General features: G+C 37.3%; 1 protein-coding gene across 2 annotated transcripts in view; it reads right to left on the bottom strand.

The window, feature by feature from the left end:
* The window catches only part of LOC115214247 (cystinosin homolog), a 97063-nt gene that overhangs the window by 12350 nt on the left and 68252 nt on the right, over positions 1-16461 (bottom strand). For both annotated transcript variants that reach the window (XM_029783380.2, XM_036504893.1), the window contains 4 exons: positions 15630-15770; positions 12834-12933; positions 5457-5576; positions 727-897 (listed from right to left, as the gene is read on the bottom strand). In XM_029783380.2, coding sequence (XP_029639240.1) covers positions 727-897; positions 5457-5576; positions 12834-12933; positions 15630-15770 — 532 coding nt within the window. The remainder of the gene's footprint in view (positions 1-726; positions 898-5456; positions 5577-12833; positions 12934-15629; positions 15771-16461) is intronic.

Raw genomic sequence — 16461 nt, forward strand, 5'->3', positions numbered from 1 at the left:
AACAGTGACAGCAATGACCATGTAGTTAAGAAGTTTGCTTCACAAACATATAGTTCTGGGTTTCATCTCACTACATGACCCTTTGGACAAGTTTCTCCAACCACAGCATCAGGTGTGCTAATATCTTGTGAATGGTATTTGGTACATAAAAGTTGTGCAAAAGCTCTGTGTGTGCACATGTGCATTGTGTATGCGTGTGCATGCACAAATATCCTTTCCCAATATCTTTCAGCAAAAGATATAAACATAGAGAGGAAGTTGCAAAACCACTACTTTCGGAAGAAGGTTTCCAGAGCTGTTTGCTGTAGACCGAGTAACAGATATCTTGTCATTCTCACTGACAGAAATCTGTGGTAGACTATTTTGAAATGTGATCAATGACACTATTGTTCAGAAATCACTTTTGGGCTGTACAACAACTGAGAGATAAATCACAACCATGAATAAGATGTTTGTCTATTGCAGATAAGATTTGCTCAGTTTCCTCAGTGACTCAACGAAATAGTATTAAGTGTTAGTATAGTCACTGTTTACAACACTAAACTATATGACCTTGTGGTGACCAATTTACAGTTAGTAAACTGAGCCATTAAGAGCTATGTGAAAAAGACAAGAGAGTGCAATGTAAGAAACACAATATGAAGATGAAAGGTACCCAACTGAACCAGGTACTCATAGATCAATATAAAAAATGGTTAATCAATAAAGTTGGAAATATTTACTTACCTGAGGTATGTATTTGATAAAAGTGACAAATAACTTGACATAGGATAGGTAATACAGAAACTGTAACCAATTAATTGCCTTTGCTCCAGCAACAATTAAGGAAATAAAAATAAATAGCATCATTAGGATTATAATCACTTGACCAATCTTGGATACTTTTTGAGTTCCACGCTACCAAAAAAAAACAAAAAAACAATTTAAATTAATAATTTTTTGCATTAATATTGTATATGACTATAAATATTGTTGGTGAGTTGTAGACAATTTAATCTATTGTATTCTTTACTGGCATTTGTTTTTATTGACTATAAAATATAAATGCAAAAGCAGTCTCTTGTGAGTTTGAACTCCTGAAGAATAGCAATAATGACTTCTCAGGTATGCTAGGTTAACATGAGCTTAATATACTTGAGGTATTCCTCCCTGGTATATCATATGTGTATGTGTCTGTGTGTATCTCTCTCTCTCTCTCTCTTTCTATATATATATATATATATATATATGATGGTTGCCCCCTCATTATCGAGTATGGCCATTGCACAAAGCTTAACTGTTATTGGTGCTGTGATCGAATGTGACTTTTTAGTCTTGTACAGAATTGGCAGCTAATACCTTTACTGGTAATAGCCGGCTGTAGTTGTAACTGGGCTTCATGTACCTTTGCATGTCGTTTAAGTCCTCCTGCTGAATTACACTCTCTTCCACATGATTAGTATGGTGTGTCACACCACCACCAGTGGCCAGGTTGTCACTCATCTGCCTCGTTTTATGACTACGAAGATGACTCTTGAGTCCAGCTTTACTGAGGCAGGGTCTTGCACAGACACTGCATGTCAGCATCATAGGAAGACCCTTCCCATCTGGAAGTGTAACAGCGAAGCCCTTCCTGACAATCCTCCTTACTTTCTCATGTGCAACTCAAGATTTCTCAAAAGTAGCAGTCCCCTTGTGCACAATCCTTCTCCACCTGCTACGATCAATAGCTATGCCCTCCCATGTGTCAGGAGAGATGCAAGCATCTCTTAAGGAAGCCTTCAGCAAGTCCTTATACCTCTTTTTTGGTTTATGTGGGGGTTGTTCTCCTTTAGCTAACTCTCCATAAAAGAGTTGTTTTGGCATCCTTGAATCCTTCATCCTGACCAGATGACCACTCCATCTGAGCCTTTGCTTTAACACAAGAGCTTCTATACTTTCGCACCAAGAGCCTTCCAATATTTCAAGATCACTGATGCGGTCCCCCCACTTAATGCCATATATTCCGTCTGAGACACATCTGATAGAAACGTTCCAGTTGTTTAAGGTGGTATTGATATGTGACCCACGTCTCGCAGGCATAGAGAAGAGAAGGGAGCACACATATCTTGTACACCTTTATCTTTGTCTTTCTGCATATGTCTTGCCGACTCCAGAGGCGCCTTTTTAGCCTTCTGAAAGCATCACTCGCTTTCCTAATTCTGATTGGAATTTCATCATCCAAAGTGCTACATCTATTAACAGTGCTTCCCAGGTAGACAAACTGATCAACTACATCAAGTCGTTTACCATACACATAGATATTTGGTACACTATACTGCTTACCAGGGGCAGGTTGGCACATGACAACAGTTTTCTTGAGATTGACTGTCAGAGAATGCATTCAAAATTTGTTGCATATCGATCTCTGTGTGTGCTACTAGATCACAATCATCTGCATACAAAAGGTTTCTTATGATAGAGGTAAATACCTTTGTTTTTGCAGCAAAGCGCCTGATATTAAATTTGCTGCCAGAGGTTCGATAATGGATGTAAACACCATATCCGCAGTTTCTGAAAGCAATACAGAAAACCATCGCGAAATATATGGCAAATAGGGTCGGTACCCGAATATCCCCCTGTTTTACTCCATTTTGTATTGAAATGGGCTCCGACATTTTCCCTCTAACATTAACCCTACCCTTTATGTTTTCATGAAAAGACTTAACCAAAGCAAGGAACTTTTCAGGACACCCAAGTTTCTGGAGGACTTTCCACAATGCTTTTCTATTAACGGTATCAAAGGCTTTAGTCAGATCGAAAAAAACCTGATACAAATCCAGACCCTGTTCCACACACTTCTCCTGAAGTTGTCTAGCTGAAACAATTATATCAGCAGTGCCACATCCCACAGGAAAGCCAGATAGACTTTCTGGAAGAACATAATCTGCAGCGTGTTTCAGCAGACGATCCAGAAGGACCCTGCATAAAACCTTTCCTACAACAGAAATCAATGATATTCCCCTATACTTACCACAATCATTCCTGTTGCACTTTCCCTTATGCAGGACCACCATTACTGCATCTCTCCAGTCCTCAGGTACAGATTCACTAGTCCATATCTTACCAAATAAAGAGTGAAGTTGCTGCAGAAGTTCCTCACCACCACGCTGTAACAACTCTACATGTATGCCATCCATACCCGGAGATTTCCCATCATTCATCCTTGAGACAGCCATTGCAACTTCTTCCAACTTTGGTGGTTCTGCGAGTGCTGCCTTCACAGGTAATCCAGGGATGAGATTGAGAACATCCTCACTAACTACAGACTGCTGATTCAAAAGTTCATCAAAGTGTTCTTGCCACCTTCGCAGAATTCCTTGTGAATCACGAAGAAGTTCTTTACCATCCCTGCTTCGAAGTGGTGTCATCAAGGAAGATGTCAGTCCGTAAACTTCTCGCAAGAGACCATACAACAGCTTTGTGTTATTGGAATCCAATGCTGCCTGTATTTCATCAGCCTTCTTACTCCACCACGTATCCCTCATCTGAGAGAGCCTTTGCCTCACACGTGATTTTACGTCCTTGATTCCCTATGCAATACTTCCCTTTCCTGTGGCTTTTCTGACAAATAGCGTGACAAAATACGTCTTTTACCAGCCACTAAATCATCTATATGTTCATCATTTTCTTTAAACCAATCCCAGAACTTTCTTGCCTATATCATAAACTGACTTTTTAAGGGTCAGTCAATCCTCCCCAATATCTGCAGCATTCATTTCCTCTTGTAAAGTTCTCTTCACACTATTACACCTAAGACGATCAACATTCAGTCTTTTAGGCAGGGTAATACCTGCAGCCCGGATTTTATGTTTTGTGACTAATTTCACTTTTGCACGTACTAGGCGGTGGTCAGTCCAACACTCAGCTCCACGTAGAACACGAACACACTGCACATCTTGTCTGTCACTCACTCTAACAAGGATGTAATCCAGAATATGCCATTCCTTAGATGCAGGGTGCATCCATGTAGTCTTAAACTTATTCTTTTGTTGAAATATGGTATTGGTAACAAACAGACGCAGCTCCTCACACATCTGCAGCAAAAGCATACCATTTCTATTACACTTTCCCACCCCATGCTTTCCAATTACAGTCCATGTATTAAAATCCCTACCCACTCTAGCATTAAAGTCACCCAGTACGATTACTTTGTCTGCCCGAGGGATATTTCTTATAATGCCCTTCAAAGCATGGTAGAAAGAAATTTTTTCATCATCAGTATAGCACATAGTTGGAGCATACACACTCACCAAGGTCACATAATTTCCTTTAACCAAAGGAATTCTCATGGACATAAGATGCTCGTTAATTCCAACTGGGAATTCTTCCAACTTGTCCACAAGAGTAGTCTTAACAGCAAATGCCACTCCCGCCTCTCTAAACTCTTCATTCCTCCTTTTCCAAAAGAATGCATATTTTCCACAAGATTCTGTAAGATGACCATCTCCAGGTAATCGCGTCTCAGATAAAGCAACGATGTCAAGATCATAGCGTTGAAGCTCCTTCGCAACAAGCGCAGTCCTTCTTTCAGGACATTCAGAGGACTTGCGGTCAAGCAGTGTCCGTACATTCCAACAGCCAATATTCAATATTTTATTTGGTTCTATCACAGTAGCATGATGACGGCCTGGTTCAGACTGTGATGCTCTGGAGCCCCTGCTGGGTCAGACTTTTTCAACTGATGTGGTTCCAGAGTCCTTACTGCCATTTATTTTTATACTGTTTTGGTACATCATTGATTTTTTGCTTTTTAAGGCTACAGCCAGCCATTCAGTTGAGACTCATAGTGCCATCAACAATCATGAATTATTAATCAATTTGATCAATCAATCAATCAATATTGTTATCATGCAATGCCTGGGCAAGAAGATTTTTTTAAAGTGAAGAAAGGCTGTGCACAGAGTCAACCCCACTCACTAAGCAACAGCAGCCATAATCCGAAAATTGACAAACAAAGACGCACCATGTAGTAATATGACTAGACTAGATGCTGCTAGTCGGCAGACTGATGCCTGATGGTTGCATCAAGTGGCTTCTAGTGGCAGAAGCCTGAACTACAATGGGCTTGTCCCACAGAAAATGTTTCTAGCTACATTTGGGTACCCCCTCATACACACACACACATATATATCTATATCCTTAGATATGAAGTAAGATCAGAACATATAATCAACCAGGAAAATTGAGGGAAAACAGTTTAAGTCATGTCCAAGAACATAAAAAACAATAGATGAAATAACGAGGTTTGAATTCCTGAACATGTGGTATTTGGCTCATCCTTGTCATCTCTACATCCTATGTGACTCACACCTTAAAACAGTCTATCCCAGTTTGTATGAAATAGCTTATTGAGTATGTTGTTAATTATTGTTGCATATAGTTATTTAATAAATTTTTACACTATTTTTCAAAAATATGAACCACTTTAAACTTACCTCATATACATAAATTTGACCAATAGTGAACAAGGAGATCAATGTTGCATGTATAGTAAAGACTACATCATTGAGTTGAACTGGGAGAATACCATAAGGATTATCATGAAAATACAGTTTCTGAAATGGAAAAAATATATAAATTGCCTTAAAAAAATCAAATGCATCATTCATCTATTAAATACTTTGCTTGATTTATCTTCTAATGGTATTCATACCTTTAACACTGCAGCCCATGACACTGAAATTAAATACTGTAAACCTGGTACTCTATTCTTTCAGACATCTCTACTGATGGAGATGTACTTGTCTGGTAAGTGGCATGATCTGAAACTGTGTACTGAAACTAAAACAACTGTAGCATAGAAGACACATTGCAGTCATTCAAAAACATACAAAATCTGTTAAATTCATTTAACTATTTATTATATTTGGTGTCAAAATTTTCATCATACTGTCTGCAACCTGGGCACTGACATAACTCAATGCAGTGGAACTATATCAGTGAACAGCTTACAGATAGTGCAATGGAAATTTTAACAAATAATAAATGACTGAGTGAAGTTAACAGTTTTTGTGAGTTTCTGAATGGCTAATATGTGTCTTCTATGCTGTACTAGTTAAGTAACTGTAATAAAATAATTACTTATTTCTTTTGATGGGGCTTGTAACTAGGGTTTTTTAAGGAACATTTCCTGTCTTTTGCACAGAAGTGAATTTTTTTTTTATAGCTGAAGACTGCAATGAATTCACTCTAATCAAATAGGGCTGCATTAAAGGAAATTTTATAGGTGAAATTGTAATTACATTAACTGAAAATGTAATTATTGAAGTCAGAGAAACTGACCTTTCTTTCATCAATGAGCTGTTTTTCTCAACTGATTGTTTGGGTAAAATTCAGGAGTAACAGTGTTTGTCGAAGTTGGCAAATTTCCTTGGTCAGTTGGGGAGTGGTTATTTATAGAATACTTTTCTTTTGAATTGATTCTACATACTTTATAGTCACATAGATTTCAGAGTTGGTTATATTATTTGAATTTCTGTGAAGGTTATTAATAGTAGTAGTGGATAATAAGTAGACAGTCAGAACTATGTGGTTATTAAAGGAAGTAGTCAGTTGTATTTAAAATTTTTCTAACTAATTAGTATTGTTGTTTTAAAGTGTTTTTAGGTTATACATCATCATCATCATTGTCGTCATCGTCATCGTTGTTTTCCATGGATTAGACAGTACGACTGGGGTCTGGGAAGCCAGGAGGCTGCACCAGGCTCCAGTCTGATCTGGCAGTGTTTCTACAGCTGGATGCCCTTCCTAACGCCAACCACTCTGTGAGTGTAGTGGGTGCTTTTTACATGCCACTGGCACAGGGGCCAGAGGAGGATAGCAACGGCCACAATAGGTTGGTGCTTTTTACGTGCCACTGGAACGGAAGCCACTTAAGGTGGCGCTGGCATTGGCCACATTCGGATGGTGCTTTTTACGTGCCACCGGCACAGGTATCACAACTACAATTTCCATTTGATTTTCATCTTGATGTTGATGTACTTGATTCAAAAGGTCTCCTGATCCAAGGTACTTTTGAATGGGCTGGGGCTAGTTATGTGAAACTGGCGTAGGATACAGCCATGAACTCACTTTATTTGCTGTGTCTTCGCAGTCACAGCATATCTCCAGAGGTCTCAGTCTTTCATCATTGCCTCTGTGAGGTCCAATGTTCGAAGGTCATGCTTCACCACCTCATCCCATGTCTTCCTGGGTCTACCTCTACCCCGGATTCCTTCAACTGTTTGGGAATGGCACTTCTTCACACAGCTCCCCTCATCCATCCACAGTACATGACCATATCAATGCAAACGTTCCTCTCGCATGCTGCATCCAATGCTTCTTATGCCCAACATTTCTCTCAGGATGCTTGCACTCTGTCATGTGTGTACACTGACATTACACATCCAGCGGATCATGCTAGCTTCATTTCTTTCAAGCCTATGCATGTCCTCTGCAGTCATAGCACATGTTTCACTACCATGAAACATGGCAGTTCGCACACATGCATCGTACAATCTACCTTTCACTCTGAGCAAGAGACCCTTTGTCGCCAGTAGGGGGAGAAGCTTTCTAAACTTTGCCCAGGCTATTCTTATTCTTGTGGTAACACTCTGAGCATCCACCCCTGCTACTAACTTGGTCACCTAGGTAGCAGAAACTATCAACTACCTCTAGTTTCTCCCCCAGGAGTGTAATGGAATCTGTTTTCTGAGTATCAATGGTGTTTATTGCCCTGTACATCTGCCGCATACAAAAGCTATCTTCCCAGTTAATCTTCCTTTGATGTTGCTGCACCTCTTATGTGTCCATAGCTTACACTGGGTACATCTTATGGAGTTTCTACCTACACCTTTTCTACAGATCGAGTAGAGCCACCTACCTGAGAGGGTGAGTGATGAGTTTGCCTTCCAACTTACTAGAACTTTGGTCTTTGCTACATTGACTCTAAGGCCTTTTGATTCTAAACCTTGCTTCCACACCCAAAATTTCTTCTCTAGTTCTGGTAGTGATTCTGCTATGAGGACCAGGTCATCAACATAGAGGAGCTCCCGGGGGTAACCTGTTTTGAATTCCTCTGTTATTACCTGGAGGACTATGATGAATAAAAGGGGACTGAGGTCTGATCCTTGGTGGATCACACAGACAGACAGACATATATATATATATATATATACTAGCATTATGACCTGTCTTTGCCGGGTCATAGTGCTAGTGCATGTATATATGTGTATATATATGTGTACATATTACATGTACATCTATATATATACATCTACACATAAAATACAAAATACAAAGTTATATCTTGATATCGCTAGTGATAACAATACTGAAAATATATAACAGACTGGAATTGTAGGACTATTCCATTTCTGCACGCTAATTTTATTTTTAATTTATTCCTATTCATGTGAAACCACTTATTCAAGTTCAAATCATTGATGCAATTTTATACCAATTGCTATTTTTACTTTTGTTATGTTAGTTTGATTTTAATTATTACTTACTACATATAATTCAATTGTTATTATTATTTTTATTGTTAAAGTGAAAGCATCCGACATAAAATAGAGAAATATTTTTGTTTCACTTTTAACATGTAATACTGAAATAGTGGAGAAGATATGATATTGCTATGGGCTCGCTCTAGGCAAGAAGATGAACATTTTTTTTGCCCATGAAACTACATGGACCCTAAGTAAGGCATGTGTAAAATTTGAATGAAATTGGTTGTGTAGTTCTCAAGTTTTAGGGAAACACACATTCTCAGTTTTATATATATAAAGATATATACATATATATATAGCAGATGTAAAGACCTGAACCCTTCAAAGGGATGTTTAGCATCCAAGTTCCTGAGAAAAAGCTTGATTTGTGATTTCAAAAGGATTATATTTTCCTCAAAGTTACAAGGGAAAAACTTGGATTTTATGAATCTTGTGAATTTTCTCAAGTTCTGGCCTCCCTCCCAGTTGCTTTCTACGCATTTTTGCTTTCAGATTCATTTCCTGCGTGGGTGTGAAGTAGAAAGATATCAATTTTCCTCAAAGTTACGAGGGAAAAACATCGGATCTTGTGAATTTTCTGAAGGCCTCTCCTCACCCCCATTGCTTTCTGGGCATTTTTGTTTTCATATTTGTTTCCTACACCTTTTTTTTACACTCGTTGCATATTTTTTCTTTGATTTCCTTTCGGGGTAATAATATCAACATTAACCAGAATATCTTACTGGTTAAGGAGCAAGAGAGAGAAGTTATGTTGGAAGCCAGAAGGAAATGATGAGCAGTGATTTGGCCACCTCTGCTGACCTACGAAAGGAAGGACGTTATGGTTCAGGGTCAAAACACCTGATGACATCAATTTCTCCTACTTAAAGATCTATTCAACAAAGTGAATGAAAAAAAAGCATCTTCTTTTAGATCTTATCAATAACATACACAGACACACACATTATATAATGAAGAACCCCAACCATCCAAGATCTGCCTGCACACCAAGGGGGACATAAATATATGAGGGCATATATATATGGATACAGATATATAAACATATATGTTTGTATGTGTGAATGTGGCTGTGTTGAAAGATAGTTATAAAATGAGTGTCACTGTTATACAGTGTCATTCATTTCAAATCTGTGAAAACATGTCTGTCTATGGGGAAATGTTATCTTCCCTGCAAACAAATATGGATAGGCAAAAGGAAGAGTATTTGGCTGTAATAAATCTTCTTCAATAAACACCATCCAACCCATTGAAGCATGTAAAAGTGGACACTAAAATGATGATGGTAGTAGTGGTGATAACGCAGTGGGATGATAAGATGTCAGGCAAAAATTCAGGCTGACTGTTTTTCATCTTTGCAGAGTTGATAAAAAATAAACAATGCTGGTTGTCAATTTAATCAACTGCTCCAACACCTACTCCACGGTCATGCACACACACACACACAATGTATTATCATACTGTTTCTCTCTACCAAATTTCACTCAAGGTATTAATCAACTATAGAAAACTTTTGAATTAGGTGCTACACAGTGGGACTGAACCAAGAACTAGATAGTTATAAAGTACACTTTTTAACCATATGGCTATGCCTGTGTCTCTATTACTGATGTGTTTTGTTGAGAATCCACATCTCAGTGGGGCAGCTACAATATTTTGCTCATTGAGACCATGGGCTCCAGTCTACATATATGAATTTTTTGCTGATATGAAAATAAGAACGTAATGCAGTATATCAGGATTTGTTAAAGCATTACCAATGCAGTTGTACAGTAGCAGAATAATATTATTGACAGACTGTCTTTCATTTCATTTCATAGTTAAGATTGTTTGCTTCTAGACATAAAGTGAAAAAATAATAGACAACTCTCAAGGTGGGAGAAGTGACAATGTATAATAAAGACTATAAGCTTTCAAAGATATCACTTCAGATTGTACATTCAGTACCACCTAGGTGGACTTTTACACCAGCTAAAGAATCAAATGTTTCTAACAAAATATAATTTCAAAAGTTCACAGTTCTCAACAAACTTCCATCAATCTTAGAGTTTTAAAAATAACCATAGAATAATTTCCATGAGTACTGCTATTTAATATTAGTACAAGTAGATCAATGAACTGGGTAAAATGGTAGAGCAAGAGACTAAATAGCTCACAGCAATTAATTTTGTCCATCTACTTTCTGAAATATTATTGGTGATAGAGTACAAGCCTATTTCTATTTCCTTCATGGGTGATAAAAAAAAGTTCCAGTGCACCATAAAAAAAGCAAAGCGTAACAAACATACTGAAAGTCAGTTGAACCAGCTACATTCCATCCAGTCTCTTGCAAAAGTTGGCTTTGTGTAAAAGCAAAAAAGAAAAAACAAAAAAAAAAAAAAACTAGCATCATTCCTATTTCTCTCTATATTAAATTCTTTGTCTGTCTGTTTTCTATTCATTCTCAATTGGTTCCACCAAATCAAATCAAATTTTACAGCATAATAGTATTAGACGCCGTGAGTGTCAACATATAATTCTTATTTTCATTTGGATTAAAACAATATAACATTATCTAGAGATAATCTTTCTATAGTCAACTATAGTAAAGAACATTTTATACCAGGACAATGACATCACATTTTGTACATGAGTGTGTATGCGTTTTTGTACATACATTATATACGGGATAATAAAGGACATTTTATACCACGACGTTGACAACACATTTTGTATAGGAGTGTGTGTGTCTGTGTGTGTGTGTTTGTGCCTTCCTTACATATGAGATAGTAAGGGACATTTTATACCACTACCATGACAACACATTTTGTATGAGTGTGTATGTGTCTGTGACTGTGTGTATGTTTGCGTGCTCGTTATGTATGACATAGTAAAGGGCATTTTATACTACAATGATGATGACACATTTTGTATATGAATGTGTATGTGTCTGTGAGTGGGTGTGTGTTTGCATGTTCATAACATAAATGTATGTTTGTGTGTGTCTGTCTTAGTATATGTATGTGAGTGTATGTGTCATAGTCAATTACACTAGAAAGAGCTTTACTGGCTCCAACTAATGAAATGGTTGATTAACTCAATTCTGAACTTCTTCAAAAGTTAACATCAATTCATACAACAGTCGATCAAGATCAGGCTGTTTAATTTCTGAACACATTTAAATGCACTGGATAACTTGACACTAAAGCTGGATGCTCTCATTATGTTGCTTAGGAATCTTGACCCACCTTGCCTGTGTAATGGAACTCAATTGTTACTTTCATGAAGCCCCAAGTCCTACAGGCAACAATCATAATAGGTAGTCACAAAGAAGAAAATGTCTTTATTACAAAACTTCCTCTCATACCTGCAGATGTTCCATTTGAATTTAAGAGGCATCAGTTTCTAATCAAACTAAGTTTTGATGTTTCAATTAACAACTCAAGTAGTTGAACTTCATCTCTCTACTACATGTTTCTCTCACGGCCAACTTTATGTTGGTTACTCACAAGTTGGAGGCAGCAACAATTTATTAATTTGGACACCAACAAAAAATTACACGATGAATATTGTTTACCATGAGGTGCTTCAAGATTGACAGATTTTCAGTTCTAAACTCTATTATCATTACAATTTGGATATTCTTTAAAATAAAACACAGATATTTTGAAATAATTATGACTAAAAAAAAATATCTTCATATTTATTGTTTACTAATCTCAATAAGAATAACAGTAAGAGGGGAAACGCCAGGTAATTCAGCCAGTCATTATTATTATTACTGCATAGAAAAGATCTAGTTTGAGGTGGGTGTAAGTATGGATGGTTGGAGGGTGAAGGGGTGGAGTGGGGTAAGTTTTCAATCAACAGAAACCTTGCTAAATAATTTTTAATTGTTGTTTACAACTGTTTCACTTCTCATGTCAAATCACTCCTGGAAAACATCCACCCAAAAAACAGGTGAATAAAAAAAGAATAAACATCTCTTCACAATTTGTTGTCATCATCGTTATCATCACCGCCAAAACCACAACCATCATCCTCATAACCATCACCACCTCCACCACCACCATCAACACCTCCATCATCTTCATTGCTTTCATCATCATCATTGCTGCTTTTGCTATCATCATCATCATAACCATTACTACCACCACTATCACCATCATCTTACCATCATCATCATTACTGCCACCACCACCACCAATACCTTTACTGCCATCATTAATTACATGTAAGCAATGAATTGTACGATAAATAATCAATATAGCATGCACACCACACACACGCGCATGCACACACACACACACACAAATGATTCTGTGTTAAAAAAAGAAAACCCATTACCTGTATAGCAGGATCCCAGTAGAGAAAAGCATTAAACATACCATAAGCCAGGAAACCAATCAGGTTGTAGCCAGCAAAGTCAAAATTCAAACCAACCACACTGGTAGAAACAAAATAATAATAATAACAACAACAGCAACAATAATAATCCTTTCTACAAAAGGCACAAGGCCTGAAATTTTGAGGGTGGGGACTAGTCAGTTACATTGACCCCAGTGTTTCTCTGTTACAGTGGCTCTCATGGCTTCTGATCTTAACTGATTGGAAGTGTCATCATGCACATGTTTTGTCTTGGTCTAAAAGATGGACTACAACAAATATTCTGCTCAATATCACAGATTTGCTTGACCTTAACCAGTTGAGCATGTCCCTTGGTGGCTGACAATATGTACATCTCTGATCATGAGCAGGAGTAGTGGGGGAGCAATATAGCCATGTGTTGAGAGGAATTCTTTGGGGTTTGAATAATTCACCTGTGGAAACATGGGTGTTTTGTTCAACATCCTTAAACAATCATTATTCAGGGACCTTTTGAATGGGATGGGCTATTCGACTTGAAGAAAATTCTAACTGGGCCCCACCTGCAAGGTTATGTGCTATTTATCTTGATATGAGATCACCATGTCCTGCACATATGATTGTTATGCATGTGCCTGGTGTACCCTTATCAGATGGGTATATTGGGCTTCGTATATTTGTACCCCAGTGTCACTTTCATGGCATGTACTGTTCTTTCTCAATAATAATAATAATAATAATAATAATAATAATAATAATAATAATATTGGTACAGGGCCAGTAGTTTTTTAAGGAGACAGGGGTACTTATTTCATAGACTGTGAAAAGATGAACAGTAAAATCAATCTTGGTGGATTTTGAACTCAGGATGCCACTTAGTATTTTGGGAGAGGGAGCTTGTCAATTACCTCAAGCCCAGACTGGTACTTATTTTATCAATGCTAAAAAGATGAAAGACAAAGTCAATTTGAATTCAAACATGAAGATAGATGAAATGCTGCTAAGCATTTTGTCCAGTGTGCTAACAATTCTGCCAGTTTTCCACAGTGCCTTAACAACAACAACAATAATAATGATTTCAAATTTTGGCACAAGGTCAGCAGTTTCGGAAGTGGGGGTTTAAATCAATTGCATCAATCCCAGTACTCAACTGGCTCTTATTTTATCAACCCTGAAAGGATGAAAGGCAAAGTGGACCCCCGTGGAATTTGAACTCAGAACATGAAGACAGATGAAATAGCATTAAGCATTTTCCCCAGCATGCTAATGATTCTGCCAGTTTACCACACTTTCCTTAACAACAACAACACCTACAGCAATAATAATGATTCTTTCTAATTTTGGCACAAAGACAGGAATTTTGCAAGGAGGCACCAAGCTGATTCCACCGATCCCCAGTACTCAACTGGTACAATATTTCATTGATCCTAGAAAGAGAAAAGGTGAAATCAACCCTGTCAAAATTTGAACTCAGAACATAACATGTCAGAAAAAATATTGCTGGCATTTTATCTGACATACTAGCAATTTTAGCTGACTGCTAATGATTCTGCCAGCTCACCACCTTTTAGTAATGATAATAATGATTTCTGGTTTTATCACAAGGCAAGCAATTTTGAGGGAAGAAGTCGAGTACTTGATAGGTACTTTATTTTACTGACTCTGATGAGATAAAAGGCAAAGTTGATCTCAGTGGGATATGAACTCTGAATGTAAAGGTCCAAAATATATACAAGGCATTTTGTTCAACACAAATGATTCTACTAATCCACAGAGAAAATGAATGCTTCCTTATCATAGTGAGATGGTTACCATAAAAAAATATGTTTATCTATAAAAAGCACATCATGAAGTACGTATTGAGCATGGTCTCAGATCAGACTAAATCATGGTGTATTTCCTTTATTATAAAATTTTCATTGACTATTTCTGCATCAAAAATAACTTGATCCTTATGAAAATTTAAAAAAATATCCAATGTTTAAGTACTGGATAGAGCTAAAACGATTGTATTTAGAACTAAGGCACTTAACAATCTATAACTCAACTTGTCCATATAAGAAAATACTATACCTAAATAATACAGTGCACTACTAATCACTTAACATCATCTTCCATACTGGCATGGGTTGGATGGTTTGACAGGATCCAATGAGTGCAAGGACTGCATTGTGCTCCACTGTCTACTTTGGCATAGTTTCTATTACTGGATGCACTTCCTAATGTCAACCGTTACAATGTGTACTGGGTGCATTTTTGTGCCACCAACATAAGTGTAGTCACCCATTCTTTAATCCCTCATCATTTCACATAAAGATGCCTCCCTCAAAGTTAAAGAACAGGAGAAGGGCCCAGAGTAAAACAGGTTTTTTGTTTATATAGTTACTTACATTTTAGCAGGGAGAGTGGGGGTGATTAGGGAAGAGATAAAAGAGTGGAGATGAAGAGTCAGAGTGGATCCTCAAGCTATGATATGAACAGAAATGAATGAGGGAGAGAAGAATCAGGAGTGTGGGCAGGAAGAAGTTGCAAGAATGTATGTAAGAGCAGGACAGGGGAATGGGTGACATGTGTATGAATATTATGTATGAAGAACAAGTGTTGAGAGAAGGATGTAATGAATGATGGATAAGGAGTGGGGGTATCTAATGATGCATGGATGTGAAGAGCAGCAAAACTAATTCTGATACCATAACAATAATAATATCATTAACAATAATAAATCCAACGCAATAAAACAAACCGAAAAAAAATAATAATAAAGAAAATATAACATACCTTTTCCTTTTGTAGTTTAGAATTGCTTGAGGGTAAAAGGAAACTGTCCACACAATGAAATAAATCCATCCAACAATTATGTTGAGGATATATAAAGCATGGCTATGTTTGATATCCACTCGAACAAAAGCACCAGCAACACTAGAAATATAAATATTCGTACATATATTATCATAAAATTGTTCAACATTGAAGTCACCACGTATCAAACTTCTTTCCAGATATTCCCTAGCAGTTGACAATCATTTTGTCCATCAAAATAAGCTTCAAACCAGAATATGGTGGTATTTAGTGTGGAGATGTTGTTAATACACATCAATAACCTTATGATCTCCACATTGAGATTCCTCATTTCATTGGCAAGAAATCTCAGATGTTTGGAGTAAACTATGAGGGCTGGCTAAAAAGTTCATAGGCTGATCAAGATACTCTCATGGAATGTGACCAAATGAGGTTTATTTTTCAACATAGTCCTTGTGGTCCATAACTTTTTTCATCAGTGCTGTAGTGCTTGGATCCCATTAGTGGAGAAGCTTTCATCGTATTGGTAAAAAAAAGTCATCAACAGCAAATATGATGTTGTCATCACTGCAATACTGGTTCCCAACCAAGTATTCTTTCATAATGGGAAACAGATGATAGTTAGATGGGGCTAACTCAAGAGAATAGGGAGGGTGATCAACCAGTTCCAAACCACAGTCATGCACAGCAGCCACTGGCATGAAGGACTTGTGTGCTGGAACATTGTCCTGATGAAACAAGATCCCTTTCATCAGTTTACTTTTACAATACTTAATTATATCAGAAATGTGCTGTTTATGTAAAGCTTTAC

The sequence above is a fragment of the Octopus sinensis genome, linkage group LG7, assembly GCF_006345805.1.
Source record: "Octopus sinensis linkage group LG7, ASM634580v1, whole genome shotgun sequence".
Classification (NCBI taxonomy): Eukaryota; Metazoa; Mollusca; class Cephalopoda; order Octopoda; family Octopodidae; genus Octopus; species Octopus sinensis.